Source organism: Contarinia nasturtii, unplaced genomic scaffold (assembly GCF_009176525.2).
Source record: "Contarinia nasturtii isolate CC-2019 unplaced genomic scaffold, AAFC_CNas_1.1 Cnas_scaffold_493, whole genome shotgun sequence".
Taxonomy (NCBI): domain Eukaryota; kingdom Metazoa; phylum Arthropoda; class Insecta; order Diptera; family Cecidomyiidae; genus Contarinia; species Contarinia nasturtii.
In genome coordinates this window covers 386,027-408,176 of record NW_022197846.1, presented here as the reverse complement: position 1 = coordinate 408,176, position 22,150 = coordinate 386,027, and the positions used below count along the sequence as shown (strand labels likewise).

Below are 22,150 nucleotides of genomic sequence, written 5' to 3'. Positions count from 1 at the left end.
ATTTTTTATCGTTTTTCTGTTCCTTCTCTCTCACTCTCAGGTCCAAGAAGCTGAAGATTGTTATAATACAGCACTTCGTCTATGCCCAACACATGCTGATTCGTTGAATAATTTGGCAAACATCAAACGTGAGCAAGGATTTATCGAAGAAGCAACTCGATTATATTTGAAAGCATTGGAAGTGTTCCCCGAATTCGCGGCAGCACATTCAAATTTGGCATCAGTTTTGCAGCAACAAGGCAAATTAAATGAGGCCCTCATGCATTACAAAGAAGCGATTCGTATTCAGCCATCGTTTGCTGATGCATACTCAAATATGGGAAATACTCTGAAAGAAATGCAAGATGTTACCGGAGCATTACAATGTTACACACGAGCAATTCAAATAAATCCAGCTTTTGCTGATGCACACAGCAATTTGGCCAGCATTCATAAGGACTCTGGAAATATACCCGAGGCTATACAGTCATACCGTACAGCGCTTAAATTGAAACCAGACTTTCCCGATGCATACTGTAATTTGGCACATTGCTTGCAAATCGTATGCGATTGGTCCGACTATGATAGTCGCATGAAAAAATTGGTTGCTATTGTTGCCGAACAACTCGAAAAGAATCGTTTGCCATCGGTACATCCGCATCATTCAATGCTCTATCCATTGAGCCATGAATTCCGTAAAGCAATTGCTGCCCGACATGCCAATTTATGCTTGGAAAAGATTCACATATTACATAAGCCACCATACAAATTTTGTCGCGAGTTGAATTCAACTCGACTACGAATTGGATATGTGAGCAGCGATTTCGGCAATCATCCAACATCGCATTTAATGCAGAGCGTACCCGGAATGCATGATCGAAGTCGATTTGAAATCTTTTGCTATGCCCTCAGTGTTGATGATGGCACAGCTTTTCGTAGTAAAATTACCAACGAAGCCGAACATTTCATTGACTTATCACAGATTCCATGTAATGGAAAAGCCGCTGATCGTATTTATGCCGACGGTATTCATGTTCTTGTTAATATGAATGGTTATACAAAGGGTGCTCGCAACGAAATATTCGCATTGCGTCCAGCACCAATTCAGGTTATGTGGCTTGGTTATCCAGGAACAAGCGGTGCAAGCTATATGGACTACATCATAACTGATGCAATTACTTCACCACTCGAATTACAGGTAACTTATAATAAAATTATCCACCTATGATTGTTAGTGATGAAATGTGAAAATTATAATTTATTTTTATTTTCAAACAGGATCAATACAGTGAAAAATTGGCATACATGCCATACACATACTTTATCGGTGACCACAAACAAATGTTTCCGCATCTCAAAGAGCGACTTGTTGTTAGCGATAAAAGCGGCAATGGAAATTTAGCGGACAATGTAGCTGTTATCAATGCGACCGATTTATCGCCACTCGTTGAGAGCACTGATGTTAAAGAGATTCGTGAAGTGATTATTTCACAGAAAACGGTTGAGGTGTCGATGAAAGTGGCTGAATTGCCAACAACAACACCGATCGAAACAATGATTGCAAACCATCAAATTCAAACGTCAGTCAATGGTGTCGTACTACAGAATGGATTGACCACCACACAAATAAATAATAAGGCAGCCACTGGTGAAGAAGTACCACAAAATATTGTAATAACCACCAGACAGCAGTATGGATTGCCAGACAGTGCTATTATCTATTGTAACTTCAATCAATTGTATAAAATTGATCCATTAACTTTGGAATCATGGGTGAATATTTTGAAATGTGTTCCAAACTCCGTTCTATGGTTGCTTCGTTTTCCAGCCGTTGGTGAACCAAATCTGCAACAAACTGCACAAAATTTGGGTTAGTTTTATATGAGCGATTTTTAAATCGTTGAATAACTCCATATCATTGTTCTTCAAAATTTTAATTGCAGGCTTACCAGGTGGTCGTATAATCTTTTCCAATGTTGCTGCAAAGGAAGAGCACGTTCGTCGTGGTCAGTTGGCCGATGTTTGTTTGGATACACCATTATGTAATGGTCACACAACATCGATGGATGTACTATGGACCGGAACCCCAGTTGTAACATTACCCGGTGAAACACTTGCTTCACGGTATGTTTCTTTTTCTTTACATTTGGTCGTTTTTCTACCGCCAATGTTTATTAAATGTATCTAATTTCTTTTTTTAAAACAGAGTCGCTGCATCACAACTCAACACGCTTGGTTGCCCAGAACTGATTGCCCGAAGCCGTCAAGAGTATGAGCAAATTGCCATTCGCTTGGGAAATGATCGAGAATATTTGCGAAGCATGCGTCACAAAGTGTGGAAAGCACGTGCTGATAGCCCATTATTTGATTGCAAAGAATACGCAAACGGATTGGAGTTGTTATTCTCACGGATGTGGGATCGTCATTCACACGGTCATGATGTCGCTGATCACATAACAGACACTACAGTAGCCGTTGGGAAATAAAATGCAAGCTGATTAAAAATTAGTTGTTGCAATGAAAAACAACTACATACATCTCGTTAGCCCATAAGATTTAAATACAATAGTTTATTATAATTGTAATTATTATATATATTTTTTGTTCTTTACCCTTGCGGATGTTACATTTTTCAATAATTGCCGAATATAATTTTTGAGCTGTAAACAAATCAATTGTCTAATATATTGTTTGCTTTGACCCGGTATTTGAGCACTTATGTTTTAAAAATTCAAATAAATAAAGTATTCAAATTTGACGCATTGCAAATCTATGTAGATATTGATCATTAGCAGAAGAACAGATCTATACAGAAGATAATACTGCTTTCGAGTGGACGAATCAGCCGAACAACGGTCGCATTTGAATATAAACAAACTGTAACACACCACATCAAACTATACATTGAAATCACATTTCTACTGTGAGCATTCGACCCTGTTTTTTTTTTCATTTCATTTTCCCTCGATGGGTGAAATTCAATTTGGGAAAAAATTTATTTTTTTCAAAGAATTTAGAGAGGTGCTGTAAGAGCACATTGCATTTTGAACATTTCACAATTATTTATATTATTAATTTTTTTAATTATTTTTTTTTTTTGCTGTCGATTAGTGAATACAATTTAATCGTTAAGAACTTGAAAAAAACTATTGAAATAAAATGAGTTCTAAATAAGTTAAAATAATGGGAAACAGTGTAGATTTATATATTACAAAAAAGAACTTCGTTTTCATTTGTACACACGTTAACGAGCAAAATGAACTTAAATTCTATCCTTTGATTTAAATCGACGTTTTCTTTGAGCTTGGAAACATTCGATTTGTGGATCTAATGTTGTTACTTTTTATGTATTTTTTAAAAAATCTGCTCCGTTAGAAATTTGGGAAATAAATTTCTACGAATTTCTATCGGAGTAGATTTTTGAAAACTATACCAACATTGGTCCAACAAAAGAAAAAAACGAAATTTATACCCTCAGTAGTGGCCCACTTATATGAGACACCCTGTGTATAATTCAAAATATGTGGTTTGTGTGTGCGTGTGTGTGGAAAGGTGAAATTACCAAAAATGTGCATTTTTGTATGGATGCAATGACTGCATGATATCGCAATGACTTAAAACTTTGCGAAGGCCATTTTTTTACAAAGAAATGAAATTCTGAGAGTTTGAAGAACTTTCAATTAGAAATAAGGGTACCTCCCATGTAAAATTTTCAATTTTTGGCTCAATCCCTAGGGGCTTAATTCAAAATTTTCAACGACTGAATTCTATAATAATATCTAAATTAACTGAATTTTTCTGCAAACGAATGAATTCCGGTGAATTCTACGGCGATTTCACTCAAATATGTGAGATAGTGGTGAATAGTTTCTGCTGGCAATTACTGCAATATTTATATTTTGTGTAACAAAATTGTAAATGTTTTTTATATTTTTTTTAATAAAAATTAATTTTATTTTCAATTTTGAGCGATTTTCTATCGAGAACAATCGGAAATATTTAAAATATTTAAAAAATAATAAATTAAAAAATATTGCGGTTATCATAACCTCACTTTATTAATTTGACACATTTCATTCTATTCACACGAATTCACCGAACTCATCAATAACCACTCGATTCAAAATTGTGAATTTACGTGAATTCCTGTGAATTTTTTTTGCCGTATTAAGCCCCTAGCTCAATCCCAATTTGATTTGAAATTTCTTTAAACTTTCATAATGTTATTTTTATGAGTGAAAAATAGCCTGTGAAAAGTTTCCCGTCATTACAATATCATACAGGCATGGCTTTCATACGAAAATTCAATTTTTTGTGATTTTTCATAGAAACTGTATCAAAAATTGATTGCTTCAAACTAAGTCCGGAATTCTTTTTCCAGTACCAGAAAAACCCCTATTACACATTCCAAACTTTGATTTACGACTCTGGGGAAAGATTTATCGAGTTAACAAATTTTTACCCCAAACTACCCTGTGAAATCAGATTTGGATTTGCTTTTCTCTAAGAAGAGTTATCGTGCTAACAAAAAGGTCAAAATTTTACAGCGTACAGTATGTGTACCACATCCCCACATTAACATGGCCAAAAAACCGTTGTACTGTGTTTCTATAGACCCAAAACGCATAGAAAAACAATTTTTGCGAATTTAAAATATTCCTACGAAGAGATGTTTTATTTCCTAACCAATTTTCCATAAATGAAGACTTACTATTTTTAGATGAATACAATTATTTGTATTTTGCATATAAGGTGGTAAATGTTGCATGAAATGACAAAAGCAATTTTTTAGTCTTTTATAAAAGGATATATTTTTTTATTTGCCGAATATTCATAATACACTGCCAGTTTTTGGCCGTAGAGCTTAATGTGAAACGTGGAACCGTACTACTAAGAAAAACAAACTACTCGACATTCATATTTTGAATTTTTTGCCACAATTTTTTTTTAAATAAATTACACCTTGAAAATTGATTTTACAAATATTTGGCTCATATTGCCTCAACGACTACCTATGGGCTCCCACTTCAAAAAGTTGGTAAATCCTATAAATTAGATAGATGGCTTTCTCAGAAGCTGCGCTGATGATCCATAAATGATGAAATCGTTCAATTCAATTACTGAAATGAGAACGTCCAGAACTACCTAATAAATGCATCACATGGATTTCGTTTTTCTCTAAGGTTTTTGTCAATGCCATAGTTAAATTGAAATTCTAAAACTCTTCACAAATTTGATTGGCTAATAAGCTATATAGCGTTAGCAAGAGGACTTTGGGAGCTATCATCTGGCGAAATTTAATCAAAATCATAGAACTAGGTTGCTTGCAATGAAGCTCGAAAATGTACTTTACCTATATTTTTCTCATTTTGGCTATATTGCCACCTATGGAGTTGAGCTTCAAATAGGCAGTAAACTCCAAAAGACTACTCTCAGAAAACTCAGATGTTAAAATTAAAAGTAATCAGAGGAAAATGCCATTCTAACATGAAGGAATTTTTTCACATGGTAAAATGTTATTTTTACCGCAATAAATTTTCCCTTGAAAGTTGAATTTGCAAAATATTTTGACAAATTACATAAAATTAAATATGGAGCTCTATATTGATACTTTAGATGTCTATTTTTGAAGGAAAAATATTGAAGAGAAAAATTGTTTTTGTCACAATATTAAAATGTACCAATAGCACGCTATTCATATCGAACTATCAATAGTATCATTGATATATCACTAGCGTCAATCTATGGCCACCTGGGAAACACATCCACAAGTTCGATTGGCTAATAAGCTATATGCCGTTGGAAAGAGGGCTTCAAGAGCTATCGTCTGGCAAAGTTTCATCAAAACCATAGAACTAGGTTGCGCGCAATAAGATTCGGAAGCCGATTTTTCTCTCAATTTTTCATATTTCGGCCAAACGGCCAGCGTAAAACGCCATCAAACCTGCCGGAAACTCCATAATTTATATACCATTCGAAAGGTAATTTTATAAGGAATCTAAAACAATTTGGTACCTCGGGTGTCTCCAACTTTTTTCAACAAGTTTCATCTAAATCCAAAGTTATCAAATTAACACTAGAGAAAAACTCATTTATTCCATCTTTTATCCACCCAATAAAGTTGCAGAAAAACGTTATTCCACCCGAATCCATTCGTTATCCACTCAATAAATGGTGAGTGGAATCGAAATATTTTTCAAAGTGGAATCCAGAAAGAGGGTCCATGAATGAAAAAATTAAATGGGTAGCACTTATGGGGAAAATAAAAAATACGTCTGGAGGGTTTTTCATGCCCTATCGAATACCGAAAACCCGAACTCTCTATCTTTTCTGGTTTTCTCTAAAATCACTGAACAAACATATATATATATATATATCTTACTATTCCATAGCTTAATGTATAAGACTACGTTTCACATTAAGCAATAACTGCACTTTTATGATTATAGTTTGAAGAAATTAACAAAATCATTGATCTTAAACGATTACATATATTGGGGACGGTATAATACGTATAAGAAACTGGATCTGGATAGAAGTATTCAACCCATACCCATCGTTTTGCACGGTTTGCGTCACTTTGCAAATTATCTTCAGAAGACATTTTTCTCTTTTCTTTTTTTTTCATATTGTCTGTATTTTGCAAAACAAAACAAACTAAACCAAATATCATCAAATGGGTGTTTTCTTTCTTCTAAATAGCGAACGTGAATGGTTCTTGGCCTCACCAAATGGAGGTCGATTGTTTGTTGTTAAGATTTACTGTGTGATCCACCACAAATTGGTACCAAAGTAAATGTGACCCAAATATCGGAAATATTAACGCTTTTTGTCGATTCGAAAAACTGGAAGGAAAGAACTTCTTAAATAAAATGGAAACAAATTAATCCGCTCATTATTACTTTTTTATTTTCAGATAATAATTCTAATGCTCAATTATTCTATTCTGGTTCAACGATTTTTTTTATAGTTTAGAGCGTGAGCTCCTGACTTTCTGCTTGGATCAATAGGAAGGCAAAGTATTTGATCTATGCTCTGAAAATGTATATAAAATGTAAAAAATTAAATATATTTTTAATTAAAAGAATTCCACTAATATTACATATTTCCGTTTAGCAAGTCGAATGGTATCCAATAATTTTGAAAAATTACTTTTTTCTTGCGTCGTTGGGTACTTCGCCAAACTGACTCCAATCCTTTCAACCTGAAAATGAATTACAGACAAATATTTGAAATCAACCAAAGTGAATGGAATGGAAGCGAGTGAATGTGTGCCTATGGAAATACCCACCACGCTAGCGTATATAAAAGTATTGGGAAAATATTTTTTAGTTTCTTCAAGTAGTGAAATGGCCACAATCGGCTAGTGCAATGAGCCGAATAAACATTTAAGAATAAACAGCATGATTTCAAAATCTCTAACGCAATATTCGGTTGACCCATATTTATGGCCAACATACCTAAAAGAGATCCACTTTGAAATAGTTGTTTCTCTTTGTGCAATTTATTCCATAATTGCAGGCCATATTCTAACTGCGCTTCAGTATTCTGTAATCAATAAAATTATATTTTTGTCTAAGTATTTTTTCTCGTATCTCGTTATTTATCTTTCTTTGAAATCTTACCAACTTATAGCATGCAGCAAACGCAAGACAGTTCAATGTAGGCGCACTTCCTCTGTTTAGTTTTTCTTGTTTTTCATGCTGCATTTTAAAAATGTGTAACACATCATCATACATTTCATCATCAAAACTAATCTCGACATTACATTATCAAACATTAGTGGTATTTGTTGATCGTTGAACATCTATAAAGACATTTATTCAAATTAGATTAATTTTCAAATTGAGAAGTATAAAAATACACTGCCAAAGTACTTGGAAGTAATGCTTGATGTATCGATGCATAAACGAGTGTAATTCAAAAAATATTTCGAAGCCCCAGAAGGATCCGCAGAAAAATGAACCAATCTAATCAAAATTTTATGATTTGAATTCGAACCATATCGACTTTCGTCAAAATACACAAAAATGTGATAGTTCGCTGTACTAGAGCTACTATTCACAAGGTCGATCGAGTATTCTGTCTGTGTTTTTTCGAAAGGGCATCTGAAGACCTACAAACTGAGCGATATTAATCAAAATCGTAGGATTTGAACTCGAGTTACAACGTAAAAATCAAGTTGTCTTGAAGTTCCCATACAAATTCTTAGGAAAAACCTCATTTACAAGAAAAATAATTTTCCTGGACGAATTTTCCAAAAAGAAAAATATCGTTTTCGTGGATTGGGCTCAGGAATCTGAAAAAATAGGTTTCAAGTTGATAGCTGATACCTTACTTGAGTTATGCGTGGTACAAACAAACCGAAAACGATTCTAAAGCTTGATTATACATCAAGCAATATACATCCAGCAAAAGAATTTACCTTCAATGCTTGGTACGGCAAATTATGGTAATGAAACATTCGCATCACCAAAGGCCCAAAACTGAAGGCCTTCATTTGTGCTGGATCGTTATGGATGATATGTAGACGCATTGTCATTTGAGGAAAATTTTCTACAAGCTCTTCTTTCTCCATTGTATGACACCATTTCTTCATAATCTCCGCTTTTCCGGCATCCATTTCTATTTCCGCAGTCGTTGAATCAAACGGTAACTGTGTCGATCGTGATATTTCATAATCTTTGATTCCTATGAATCTTTTTGAAAACAAAGTTCTCACCGATCCGATCATCCCTATAAAATTAAAAATTATTGAAAAAATACAACATTTTTATATTTAATTAAATAACTTACCCTGTTTTTGCACTGCTCGTTGCAAAACTATTGATGTATAGCGTAAATAATTCATTGTTAATATCTTTTTATAGAAAATATTCTTAGAGAATTTCTTAATAAAACTATTTGTTGCGTAATGGCACGATGTGAGAAATATCACAACTGTCAAAATCTACAAATGTCAAAACTGCACGTCAAACAACACAATGATAAGAGTTAGGAAAACATAACCAAACATTTGACGTTTGAATTTATATTATCAATGGGACAAAGTTCCGGATGTAATTGTTTTGCTTGTAAGTGGTATCGAAATGCCTTTAAGTTGATTTATAAAATAAATTTATCAAACAGTATACTTATAAGTAGAACAAAAACAAAATACCATTTCATTCGGGATATAATTGTATTGTAAATTCTTTGATGAATAGCAAAGAAATTGTCCGCTTTCGAGATAAATACGGTTGTGACGATATCGGCTCATTTTTTGCAAAAGAATTAATAACAAAAAAACGGCTAATTTTGTGTCCATATTAAAACAAACAATCTTTAAGCCAATATTTTGTTTATAGTTTGCATCATACGAGTAAAATACTTATATAGTTTATCATTCAAATGTTTTCAGGAAACATGTAACGTGTGAGTAGACTTGGATGCAGATTATCAAATTCAGTCGTTCAATTGAAAGGTAAATGAGTATTTTAACTCCAAAAACTATTGACAATATTTTTACACGATTTTTTTTCATCGTTTCATCAATGTTTAGGAGCTATTGTGCCAACGAATCAAATAAGATCTAGAATAAGATGCCTTTTTTCTGGCGAAGAGCTGGGAATTAAAAATTACGAATTGGTTCGAAAACAAGTCGGAGAATATTTAAAAAATGTCGTGTAAATATGATTCGTGGATCAAGATTGCAATTTTACAAAGTATGAAACTGAACTAAACAATTTGCTTCACGTTGTCGACAAGAGTGAAAACGATATGATTATTCTGAAAGAAGCATTGAACAGTTGAACACATTAATTGAAAAACAAAGAAATTAACAAAATCATTGATCTTTGTTGTGCGCGTATTGGGGACGACATAATACGTATAAGAAACTGACTTTAGCGTCACTTTCTGCGTTTTCTCCTGTTGGATTGGGCTCGACTGATACAAGAGTGTTTTTATCCTCATCTTTTGACGTGCCATTTGTTCCATTTATGCCTTAATAGACAATATTTTTGATATGAAAACATAATTTTAATTAAATATCATATTAAAATATTCATTCATGTAAATTCACCTAGATCAGAGAATATTACATCACGATACTATCGTGAAAATAGAGACTTTTCGATTTGATAATGATAACAAATGGAGCAAATATTTTCTATGGTAGGTATATGAGTTTCAGTAAATCTATTAATCTATTAAAAAAAAAACAAAACTTTGTTGAAATAAATCAAAATGCTAGTCAGCGATATGTAACGAATCATTTTTTTTTTGAATTGACTGTGTGCACTGTGCATATATGTCAAAGCTTTGTCATTTAAACACCACTGAACATAACCTCACAAATGACACATCAATTCAAACTCACATGAAGATCATTGTAATAAAAAAACATCGTGATATTCTGAATTCTATTTAATTTAAAATAAAAATGAACATGAATGTTTGTAGACGATTGTTTTCAACGCTGAATAAATTGTAATCAATTAAATATTCAGTATATTCTCGAGTGAAAATTTTATTAAGTTATACATAAAAAATCATTTTTTTTTATTTTTAGGTCTGCGCTCCCGAAAATCCAAACAATAAATCATAGACCGGTGCTAAGCATAAGCCCGAATAAAAAAGCTGCCTTGCAGTCGTGAATCCAACGATGGAGACAATGATTAAGTATGTATTAACTATTGTGCCAGTAACAGTAATTCGGTTGTTATGATTATTATTTTTGCGATCTTAGAAACCAAAATTGGGTCTTCGAAGACGCAATCTCCAGCCATATCGACATATCGATTGTGTCAGACAACTAATAGTTGAAAATTATTTACAGTCATCTCCACTTATAAACACGTTAAGTATGGTGAACACGAATTTTTGCAGCGATTTGATGGATATGTGTGTGTGTTTATAAGTGGATATCATCATCCGCGTAAACTTGATGCCAAATCGGGATATTCCGTCTATTTTGGTCCGGATCATAAATTGTAAGTTCTTGAAAGCTGCATGAGTTACTTCCAATTTTTGTATATTAAAAAATGTTCTATATTTATACACAATGTATTGTCTATAGGAATTTGCAAGGAAGTGTTGAGCGCCGGCAAGCATTGCGCCATGCAAAACTGTATGCCGTCTTGAAAGAAATGGAACCAATTTCAAAATATTCCTTTGAAAAATGGTGCATTCAGACCGATCAACTTGGACTGATTACGTTTATCGATCGAAGCTTACGAAGCATGAGTGAAAATTCATTTCGCAGTGTCCACACTGGCAAATTAATTAAGGACTTACAAACATCCATGGAATTAAATAAAATTCATAGGTCGAGACAACATCTGACATTGCAATTAATGGTTTGCCCGAATGATATTGGTGTTATTGGCATGTACTATGCAGTAAAAATGGCAGAACAAGCTGCTGTCATAGCTGCAGCAGACACTAGAAAACAGATAATCGAATGTAAATATAATTTAGAGTAAGTTTTTCATTTGGAAATGTACATTTAATGTATCAATGTATGGTCTATTCCGTTCAAAACTTTTGTGCAAATATATACAATTCATAAAAATGCGAAAATTATAAAATAAATGTGAACAATCTATGAAGAAAATAATAATATTTCAACGAAGAAATGTTTTATCAGTCAAAAAACGTCGAACAAATGATTAGAGAACACGTTTTAAGAGGTTTTATGAACGCATGTTATTGTTTTTTTGTTTTGCTTTGGATTTTATATAAGTGTTGTTGAACCTTCGATATTATCGAAATAAAACTATCGAACAAAGTTTTAAAAAATATATTATTTTAAAATATTCCCAAAAAATTGTCTCTATTTGTTACAGCCTTTCGCAGTGTAGAGTAATATTTAAAATAACATACATTGCATTTTTTGATGGCACTCAAAATTCAAATAATAGGATGACAATTCGACTGTCTTGCCACAGAGGGGGTTGACGTCAATCGCATATGTTTTATGTATGTGACGCATCAATGGCAATGCAAAGTCATAGTCAGCTGTCAACAATGATGCATGAAAATTTTGGCATTTCAGTACGCAGGTGTAACTTACCCTTGTTCTGTCGGTTGTTACCACCGCGCTATTGTTGTTGTTGTCGTTTTGTATTTTCTGTGTGTTCTCGATTCGTCGTAAATACGTGTGGGTGACTAATTTTGTGGCGGCAATCGTATATTTGTTTCGCTCGCACCACAATTTGCCGCCGCTCCACATTCATTGATACAGAAAGAGATAGAATCTGTCAGAAACATACACACAAACATCTAAACATAAAAGTTTGTATGTATACAAAAGAGAGATACTGGTATAGAATTGTAAAGGACAAAACTAATAACAAGAACAGGGAAAAGGAGAAGAAAAACGCGCTGTGTGTGAATTTTCCATATGAAATTTCCTGTGGAATGCCAATGTTGCAGATCAATATATAGCGACGACGGTAAGTTTCGACTCATTCATTTAATGTGTGCGAGGAGAATTATGGTGTGTGAGCGACTACTCGGGCTACTACATTGACTTCCATCACAATTCAATTGATTTATTTAGCTTTTAATCGGCCAAGTCAATAACGTGAAAATCATTGTTACTTTTTGATGCTGCTTATCAGCTCATTCATTAAATATACAGAGGTTTTTCAATTTTCGGTTTATTTAAATGCTAATAAATAGCAAACCAAAAACGGGAAAATAATTGCAAAACATTTTGTGCATTGTTTTGATTGTTTTATTTGCTGCTCAAGTCAACATAATTGAAGCGAAAAGTGAAAGCAACACACTTTACAATGGGAAATTCCATTTTACTCCAGATATCATCACAAACATTTCACGATTGATTGATAGCCATTCATTTTTTATCATTAAATATTAGTGGCTTTTCTTCATTTCATTACATGACACATCGATTACGAAAAAAGAATTGTCCAGTGGTTGTTTCTAACGAAAACATAACCCAAGCGATAAGAATGAACACTTAGATTCCATTAATATTTACGCATTGACACAAAAACGCTTGGAATCCATTTTTCGTATCACCAAGCCAAGTAAACTATGTGTGCAATTTTTTGACTATTGATTATATCAAATTGACAATATTCGTCCGAAAAAAAAGCTGACTATTTACCGAACAAAAAGACAGATTGATATTTCGCTAGTATAATATCGTTTGCGCATTGCGTATTTATTTATTGTTTCCGGAAATGTCTTTAGAAGATCCATTTTTTGTTGTGAAAGAGTAAGTATTCATGTTATTTATAATACGCATATGCGTGCCATTTCAAATTAAATCAGAAAAAAACAACGGATGTCAGTACGCTGCCACAACAAATATAATTTAAAACAAATATTTTTTTCTTTGTTATTTAGTTTTTCATAATCGAATTTTCATTTATAATTCCTTGCTTGACATATTGCTACAACATTGATACTTTAGTATTAAATTAATTCGATGAACTCAATACATATGGTATTATTTAATAGATACATTTTATTTTGCACTGTTTTTTTTTTTGCAGTGAAGTATTCAAGGCATTGAACAAAACACGAGGATTGTACCTGCGTTGGCGGGATTTGGGTAACGCTGGTGGCGCCGAAACCGAATGGACCACAACCGAATTGAGAAATTCATTAAGAAGCATCGAATGGGACTTAGAGGACTTAGAAGATACAATTAATATCCTTTTCAAAATCATAACATATATTTTATTTTTACATTTAGTTTATTTAAAACAAAACAATCTATTGATTTTTCTTAACCACATATATACCTATCGTTGAGAAAAATCTCAGCAAATTTAAAATTGACCAGAAAGAATTGAATAGCCGACGGTATTTCATCGATGCCACTCGAGATGAGGTCAAGTCGATGAAGGAGAAGATGAGCCTCAATCGAAATCGGGACAAAGATATTACAGCAAATCAACCGTTACTCGATAACAATAGTCAAATTCTTGGTGGCAACGCGTTCAACGATAATTGCAATAATTTGATTGCAAATAATTGTATCAACAATAATATCACATCCTGCAACACAAATTCGGCATCTGGTTTTACGGTATCTTCAACATATTTACATGTTCAGGCAACTGATTCAGCTCAGGAAGCTAACGACAGGCGCTGAAATCGATTGAAAACAATAGAAGTGACTGTTATTGTTATAGAAACACTTACATTGCTACAATCACTTTCATTATCTTCAATCCATTTTTGCGCTCGATGATCTCAATATATCATGTACATTTTCTTGTTTTCTTGATTCTCTCATGGTGATTTAGACAACTATTGTCGGCACAATGGCAAGACACAGCGGAACCAAATATTCCAAACTGGAGAATTCCCTGGATAGTCCAGGACATTATGGAACATCGGCATTGGATAGTCCATCACATCGATTTTTAGGTGAAAGCGTGTCTGTGCAGCAGCGCATGCTACAGGGGCAAGACGAACAACTTGATGTGATAAGCGATTCGATTGGCACACTGAAAACCGTTTCGCGACAAATCAATCTTGAACTTGACGAACAAGCGGTGTAAGCAAAACAATATTCATTCGCCCCACTTAACATGATTTTATTTTTTATTGTTCTTATGCTATTCTTTATGACATTTTATTTTTATTTTCCTTCAATTGCAGTATGCTTGATGATTTTGGCAATGAACTTGAGAACACTGAATCGAAAATGGATTCAACTATGAAGAAAATGGCGAAAGTGTTACACATGAATAACGGTAATTTCAATCCCATGGGCTCAATCATGATCGTGCATGCAAAGACCTACCTAGTTTTACGTTTTTTTTTTTCAATTTCATTGATTCAACTGATAATTCTTGTGTTTTTAATCTGTTTTTTATTCTCTTTCAGATAAGCGTCAATGGATTGCCATAGGAGTACTTTCACTCATTTTATTTATTGTGATACTTCTATTCATAATTCTGTAATTTAGTGCAGTCATCAACAGATCAAAAAAGAGTGCAATAGAGAAACAAAAATTCCGTGCTTGACCAGCCAATGTATTTGTAAATGCTGTGTCTGATGTTTGTTTTGAAGACACCCAATATATAACAAAACTACACTATTTTTTAAAATATTACGCAGAGCATCTTGATTTGCTGCTGCTCAGCATATAGCTGAGAGCTGAGAAATGCTGAACTCGTGCGGCTAACGCATACGAAGCGGATGGCACGCACACATGCATTCTCCCCGTTTAAACGGTTATAAACAGTTGATTGGACGTTCAATTCAAAACTCAAAACTTAGTAACCAGTTGAGTTTGAAATTGTGTTGCGACCGACATATGAGAAGCTGCGAGAAAAACATCACGTCGCATCCCTCGTTATTTTGCTTACGTAAGTGAAAGCAAGAGATGAGATGCGACGTGCTGTTTTTGCTCTCAGTCTTTCATATATTCTGAAAGTGTACGTCTAACGCATACGAAACGGATGCACGATACATATTCCCCTTTCACTTCGTATGTTCGCTGGTATAGTGTGTAACCATTGTACCGGCAATAGCGTCAACGGCAGCACATACGAAGCGAAAGGGGAATATGTATCGTGCATCCGTTTCGTATGCGTTAGCCGCACGAGCTCAGCATTTCTCAGCTCTCAGCTATATGCTGAGCAGCAGCAAATCAGGATACTCTGATATTACGTCGCCGTCATTCAGTTATTGCGCCGCAGTTTACGTTATTTTTAGCGGGGGGAAAAGTGTATAGTGTGTTTTTTCCGAAAATTTGATGGCAGAGGGCTCAGATCTTGATTTCAGGATCCCCTGAACACGAATCGATGAAAAATGTATAAATAATTATTATCTTTTTATTATTGATTCGTGCATAATAGATTCTACTGCAAAGTATTTTACTGCCCCCTTATGGATAGATTTTTGTATCGGTTAGTAAAATAGTCACAGGGACGCTCGATGATAAGCTCTTTGCGTATTTATGTTTTAATTTATTCTAATCTATAAATTTAGCCGAATTTTGCACGATCATCACGAATGTCGGCATGAACAATATCGTTTTAAGAATTGAAAATGTACAAGATGTAGTCCTGTATATAAATCTAGGGGCTTAATACGGCAAAAAAATTCACAGGAATTCACGTAAATTCACACTTTTGAATCGAGTAGTTATTGATGAGTTCGGTGAATTCGTGTGAATAGAATGAAATGTGTCAAAGTAATAAAGTGAGGTTATGATAACCGTAATATTTTTTATTTTATTAATATTTCAATATTTCCGATTGTTTTCGATAGAAAATCGCTCAAAATTGAAAATACAATTAATTTTTATTAAAAAAATATAAAAAACATTTGCAATTTTTCACACAAAATATAAATATTGCAGTAATTGCCAGCAGAAACTATTCACCAATATCTCACATATTTGAATGAAATCGCCGTAGAATTCACCGGAATTCATTCGTTTGCAGAAAAATTCAGTTAATTTGGATATTATTATAGAATTCAGTCGTTGAAAATTTTGAATTAAGCCCCTAGATATAAATACAGTGAAGTATGGTATTTATGGCACAAGCACTATTTATTCATTCCAAATATATCAAAATCTATTAATACAAATGAATCGCGAAAACATTATTCCAACAAAATTGAAGAAAATCCAAAAATCTGAAATAGGAAAATCCATCGAATCAAAATAATAAATTCTACATAGACTCATCTATAAATCTAGTAATCTATGAAATGTAAAAAAATGTACTGTAAATACGTTTTCAAAGTAAAAAGAAACTTCTATAAAGAAGAACGATCGCAACAGTAATTTATAAGGATTTGCTGTATGATTGGAGTTTCCAAATAACAAACAAACCAAAACAAAAGAAGAAGAAAAAAAAAACCAGAAAAAAAATTAAAAGACAACGGAATATAATTTTTTATTTGTAAGATTTGAATAATAATAATAATGGAAAATTAAATAAATACATGTGTAATAAAAATTCATTTTTGATCGTTTCTACAACTAAAAGTTAAAAACTTTATTTTTTATTTATTCATTCAGAACAGAAGAGCTGTAGTCTATATTTTGGAAAGGTTGACTGCACACAGTCAAGGCAGGTACAGTCTACAAGAACTTTTAGCGTTGAATTGAATTGAGTTCGTGTCGCACATTTATCGTCATCGTTGGTGCACGGACAATAATGTTGTACTATTTATCTCACCAATCGCTTTGTGGCCTTAAATAGGTCGTATTGTCGCTACGTATCACAGATAAAACAGGCCCGTAATATGATATTATGTATGCAGAACCATCGGCAGGTCCAATGCGTTGAGTCGCTATCAGAATCACATCGACCAGTTGGCCCAAAAACATGAAACCAAATGTACAAAACTTTAGTAAACCAATCGCTGGATAGCCCAAATAGAAACGATCGATACCAAACATCCCCAGAAATATTGATAAAAGTAATGCTGTGTCAAAATGGTATCCATTTCTGTGTGCAATAAAATAAGAAATAAAAAAAAAATCATTAACTTTGCTACATGTCATACATGTATGAATGTATCAGTTTTTTTAATACTCACGTCCATCGGCATGGAATTTCACCTTTGAAACTTGTATTCTTAGTTTCGCTACAAATAAGACCTTCGGCAGCTATACACCACACTTTGGCGACATTATTTTTCGTACAACCAATTGGTTGCTGTGTCTTTGGATCGATATGATTTATATTTGGATCCGGGCACATATATTGACCCATTCGCAATGTACTACAATTTATTTCTACGGCCACGATCTCAAACAATTCATTCAACAAAATCAAAATTATTATTCCAAAACAATATCTCATTGTTATTTGTCTACCTGACCCTATCAAATTGAATTCCTATTTTTTTCTGCAAAAACACATATTTTTTAATTCTATGCTAGCGGCGTTTCGGCGAACTTTTGATTTTTATGTTATTGAATGTAGTCCCTAAATAAAATATTTGTAAATCGTTTTAGTTGTGAATTAATGTTATTAAATTGAATTTTATTCAAGAAATTTGGTCTGTTTTTGTTCTCTTACTATGTGTTGACAAATAAGAAACGTCATAGTCGCTCATTTCATTGGAAGTATGGGCATTTGCAGCCAACTTCATGTTATTTGTTCAAATTAAATGATATTGTTATTTGAGGGTTGAAATAAAAATGCTATTGTGAATGGCGAAAGGCAAATTTACAAAAAAACACACATAAAGAATTAAATTTGCACAAAAAATCATTTTTATTTGAATAATTTCTTGGCGAAATGAACAAGAATATCTGTTGTTTTCTATGGAAACTAAATGATCAATGCGAACGTTAAAATCGCAAATAATCCATATGAATTTAACAATGTCTTTATTCAACAATAAACAAATTAAACAATTTAATTTTCAATTTACTTTTTTACTAATATCACATTCGGTAGATGTGGCTGCTTCTAACTCAATGCTGGCTTGCCGTTCGAAAATTTCTTTTTGCTTTTTCTCGACGGCCCGTACCTCGTTCGGTGGCAGCATTCCACGTAAAATAGTTTCATAGCTCACGGTTATTCCTTTTTTAGCCATTTTTTGAAAGAGTAACCAGCACTCTTTCTCTTTGATACTGCGTACATATTCTGGATAAACGGTACTTGGATCAAATATATCAATTGATGATTTTCGCATTGGTACCGTTGCATTCACAATGTTAATGGGTATTTTGGAGATTTCGCCACCGCTTTGACCGAGTTGAGAAATTGGATTTTCAATTGAATCGCCAGTTTCACCAACAGTCACTTTGTTGTTGTCACCACTCATGCCGATTTCACTGAAAAATAGAAACGACGCACATTCCGTTATGCAAATCAATGAATTAAACCAAAGCAAGCAGTCGATTCACTTCAAGAGCCAATTTCAATTTCAATTCAGTAGATAAACAAAATATCAGAGATAAAATAAACATAAATTAAACGTTATATGCGTGCACTTCAGCGATTAGGCACTCGTAAGCGATTTTATATTATTTCGGCACCATGCACTTGAACGATATGCCTTTCGTGCAAATGACTATAAATTGAATTGAATTTTCTTGATTTTTGCAAAAAAAAATATACACTCTTCAAAACCAGCCAATTTTTATTGTATCCATTCAATTGAGCATTGTTTCTATTTTTGAAGCGTCAAAGCAAAAACGTCATTTGCCATTCATTGAATTTGTTTGTCACCAATTATCATCAAACCAAAAAAAAAAATGAATTTTTCCCATTGATTGCAATGAGCACGTAAGCTGATAATATAAAAAGTACCTGATTGCATTAGACTTGTGAAATATTGAACCAGGTGGTGCAGTGGGTGGACGATTTAGTCTAATTTTAGGCACAAGAGATGCTCTTCGTAATACCGACGGCAAATCGATAATTGGATCATCATCGCCGAAACTATCATCGTCCTGAAATGAAACTACGCAACCACCAACGAAACAACAAAATTAAATAAGAATTATTTGTTTTGATTTTATCGTATATAGTATTTTACCCGACTTTCCAATTTTTCTTAGAGATGGAATAACCTTTTCGCCCGAACTGTCATTGGCGCTAATTGAATAGTCTTCTTTTTCCGAATCACTAGCACCTGGGCTCAATAACGAAACTAGCGTTATAATTTCACATCCATTCATTGCTGATTTGGCCCTTGGTTGAATCGACGTCGATGTTTTTGGCGGTTTGACTGATTTTAGTGAACGATAGCTGTTCATTGATTTAGCCGTTGAGGGACGTTCATCAAATGATGATCGTTGTGACACCAGTTTGCTTGCATTGCTGGTATACTGTTGCGTATGTTGTGCAACTTTTAAACTAAATGGACTCATTTCAATTGGAGCGATTTTTTTTCGACGTAATCGCTTTTTGGTACCACCTTGAGATTGATTACTTGATGAAATTACTTTTTCGTGTGCGTCTGGCGGTAGAATTGGTCGAATTGGTGCAGACATTGCACGCATTAAACGCGGACGTGGCTCACTCAGTGACAGATTTCTTTGGCGAAACTGACTTCGACGCGTTTCAACAGTCAACCGATTTGATATTGGCTTTGGATCGCTCTGATCATTCACATTTTTCTAATTTCAAACAAATATTATTAGATGGAATTTTAATTTTATTTAAATGTCCGTATACCATTTTTTTAACTCCGCTCTCCGAATCACTGCCTAAATCTAATTCGGGTACATTTTGTGCCAAAAAAATATTTATGTTGATTTTTTCTTCGTTCTTTTTCCGTGACTTGTTTGGCAACACATCGTTATCCGGACATTTTTGCACTCTGCTTCCATCAACAATTTTTTTAAAATATTGACATTAAAATAATGAAAAAGATTTAATTGGATATTTTCTTAGAAAAATAAAAAAATCATCTTTCATCACATTTTCCCAAGTCGTTAAAAATGTAAAGTGCTTGTTGGCATCGATTATACGGTTGAAATACACATTTCCAAAATTGTAACAAACTGCATTTTAATAAAGTTTTAATGAGAAACCTCAAAACTACGAAGATTAACAATAGTGGCAAAAATAATATTAATATTATTGATATCGAAATGATTTTCTTTAACTGATAAAAAAAATTGATTTTTTTCAAAAGAATTTAATGAAAATGATTTATTCATATATACCATCGTTGGTGAGAGAACGATGTATAACTCTGCATAATAATAATAATAATAAATTTTACGCTTTTGCACAGATAAATCGATGGTGCGTGTTGTGTGAAAAATGTTCATGGAAGATTTTCTCACGGATTTACTAGTAAAAAATTTCAACCACGCCTGAATGAAAATTGCTATTATTGTATCAGGTTGAATGCAACGTATTAATTGCATGACAGCACTCAGTAAGTGAATAATTATCATACCGGCATTACACACTTCTGATAAGCAATATATACCTTTCAACCAACTCATAACAAAGTGTGCAGGAATAACAACTTTCTAACTTAAAATATACGCACTGTTCATTTGGTTCGCTTCCATGGTTTTGTGTCTTATTTTTGATGGCTGTAACAATTCGTAGGCTAGCCTCGGGATTATTGCAGCCCCAAGAATTGCTGTTGATCACCTTTCCATTTTTTGGTTGATTCTGTCCGTGAACAGAACGATGATTCGAAATGTCATGATTTTGATCAACTGAGAATTGCTTGCGTAAACGAAGACGCCGCTCGTGACACACTGACTCACAAACCAGAGATTTTTGTTTATGCAAAAGAAAATTTGGCGGCCGTGCACATGACATTTTTGTTTTCCACAACAATGCAAAAGCCAAATTCAATCGTCTCTGATAGCCTGAAAAAACAAACGAGCGCAAAATTAAACTAACAAATGACCAGAATTCAACGACATAAATCAAAACAAAAACTTCTCTATCAATAAAATAAGTTCATTCAAAAAAATCGTTTTCATTTTGTGTTTTTGTATTTTCTATGTCGAATTCTCGCGATTGATGTTTTCGTTTAGTATTTGTATTAAAAAATCGCGTGCTATTGGCACTTTGCTATTTGAAAGCACAAAAGCAAAAACTTACTCGGATTGTGTTTTCTCGAAACACTGACGTTGAGTTGTTGCAATGATGATGTTTTGTCCAACCCATACGTTTTGATACTGAACGAAAAAAAATTCGGTTGAAACAGTTCAAGTCATAACACAGAAGTTTTTCGGCGTAGCGCGCAATCACCCCCGAAACGAATAGAAAAAAAACAGAATTTACATGAAAACAACACATACAGCAGCAGCAGCAGTAGAGCACACAAAACACGATAGTTTAATCGATTTTGATTGAATTGATACATATTCTACGACGATAAATAATTCCATTTCACTTCACCTCGCGTTCTCTCAATGAATTTATATCGATAAAATAAGTTTTGCCAACATTAAGCGAATAGCAAGCAGTATTAGCTGAAAGCTGAATGAAATGGAAAGTGGGAAAAAAGCGTCAAACAAAAATGCTAATAATTGAAATATATATGCGACCGCCAAATAAACATAAAAGGAACCAGCCAAAATAACACGAAGAACCATCCGCACCATGTAAACTACACTTCGCATTGCATGCAAATCGAGATATCGATATACAATAATTGATTACCAACATTTTCAATTTAATAACCTACGCCAATATGGATCCGTGTGCCATGGATTTGTGAAGGCACGATCGAACTTATGTGTAGC

General features: G+C 33.5%; 5 protein-coding genes and 1 long non-coding RNA gene across 11 annotated transcripts in view; 3 read left to right on the top strand and 3 right to left on the bottom strand.

Annotated features, from left to right (window-relative positions):
• LOC116339306 (UDP-N-acetylglucosamine--peptide N-acetylglucosaminyltransferase 110 kDa subunit) overlaps positions 1–2,752 on the top strand; it is a 38,256-nt gene extending 35,504 nt beyond the window's left edge. The window contains exons 7-10 of the mRNA XM_031765107.1: positions 41–1,177; positions 1,258–1,849; positions 1,923–2,103; positions 2,186–2,752. Of these exons, the coding sequence (XP_031620967.1) occupies positions 41–1,177; positions 1,258–1,849; positions 1,923–2,103; positions 2,186–2,465 (2,190 nt within the window). The 3' untranslated portion in view covers positions 2,466–2,752. The remainder of the gene's footprint in view (positions 1–40; positions 1,178–1,257; positions 1,850–1,922; positions 2,104–2,185) is intronic.
• A 4,020-nt stretch (positions 2,753–6,772) lies between these two features.
• Positions 6,773–8,916, bottom strand: LOC116339034. Of its 5 annotated transcripts, XR_004200954.1 has the most exons (8): positions 8,776–8,916; positions 8,405–8,715; positions 7,857–8,278; positions 7,605–7,786; positions 7,271–7,527; positions 7,082–7,183; positions 6,882–7,014; positions 6,773–6,824 (listed from the first exon to the last, which is right to left on the bottom strand). XR_004200954.1 is itself a non-coding variant. In XM_031764641.1 (6 exons), exons 3-6 carry the CDS (start codon positions 7,716–7,718, stop codon positions 7,008–7,010), a joined length of 480 nt encoding a protein of 159 aa, XP_031620501.1. In that variant the 5' UTR covers positions 7,719–7,786; positions 7,857–8,715; positions 8,776–8,916; the 3' UTR covers positions 6,773–7,007. The 5 variants fall into 5 exon arrangements, 3 of the variants coding, with proteins under 3 accessions (XP_031620501.1, XP_031620502.1, XP_031620504.1); XR_004200953.1 differs by having other exon boundaries at positions 6,773–7,014; XM_031764641.1 differs by having other exon boundaries at positions 6,773–7,014; positions 7,857–8,715.
• Positions 8,917–8,948: 32 nt separating this feature from the next.
• Positions 8,949–11,658, top strand: LOC116339037. 2 transcript variants are annotated; one of them, XR_004200955.1, is made up of 6 exons: positions 8,949–9,053; positions 9,380–9,442; positions 9,521–10,134; positions 10,532–10,641; positions 10,709–10,952; positions 11,039–11,658. It is a non-coding gene; the product is annotated as an uncharacterized LOC116339037 (long non-coding RNA). The 2 variants fall into 2 exon arrangements; XR_004200956.1 differs by having other exon boundaries at positions 8,950–9,053; positions 10,799–10,952.
• A 778-nt stretch (positions 11,659–12,436) lies between these two features.
• LOC116339025 (syntaxin-6) lies at positions 12,437–15,144 on the top strand. The gene is made up of 6 exons (XM_031764631.1): positions 12,437–13,207; positions 13,488–13,645; positions 13,740–14,026; positions 14,247–14,500; positions 14,605–14,699; positions 14,833–15,144. Exons 1-6 carry the CDS (start codon positions 13,173–13,175, stop codon positions 14,907–14,909), a joined length of 906 nt encoding a protein of 301 aa, XP_031620491.1. The 5' UTR covers positions 12,437–13,172; the 3' UTR covers positions 14,910–15,144.
• A 1,690-nt stretch (positions 15,145–16,834) lies between these two features.
• Positions 16,835–18,013, bottom strand: LOC116339031 (TM2 domain-containing protein CG10795). The gene is made up of 2 exons (XM_031764636.1): positions 17,509–18,013; positions 16,835–17,417 (listed from the first exon to the last, which is right to left on the bottom strand). Exons 1-2 carry the CDS (start codon positions 17,772–17,774, stop codon positions 17,141–17,143), a joined length of 543 nt encoding a protein of 180 aa, XP_031620496.1. The 5' UTR covers positions 17,775–18,013; the 3' UTR covers positions 16,835–17,140.
• A 235-nt stretch (positions 18,014–18,248) lies between these two features.
• Positions 18,249–21,691, bottom strand: LOC116339320. The gene is made up of 7 exons (XM_031765141.1): positions 21,504–21,691; positions 20,935–21,265; positions 20,106–20,250; positions 19,465–20,047; positions 19,236–19,389; positions 18,352–18,757; positions 18,249–18,305 (listed from the first exon to the last, which is right to left on the bottom strand). Exons 2-7 carry the CDS (start codon positions 21,213–21,215, stop codon positions 18,249–18,251), a joined length of 1,626 nt encoding a protein of 541 aa, XP_031621001.1. The 5' UTR covers positions 21,216–21,265; positions 21,504–21,691.
• Between the last annotated feature and the right edge of the window lie 459 nt (positions 21,692–22,150).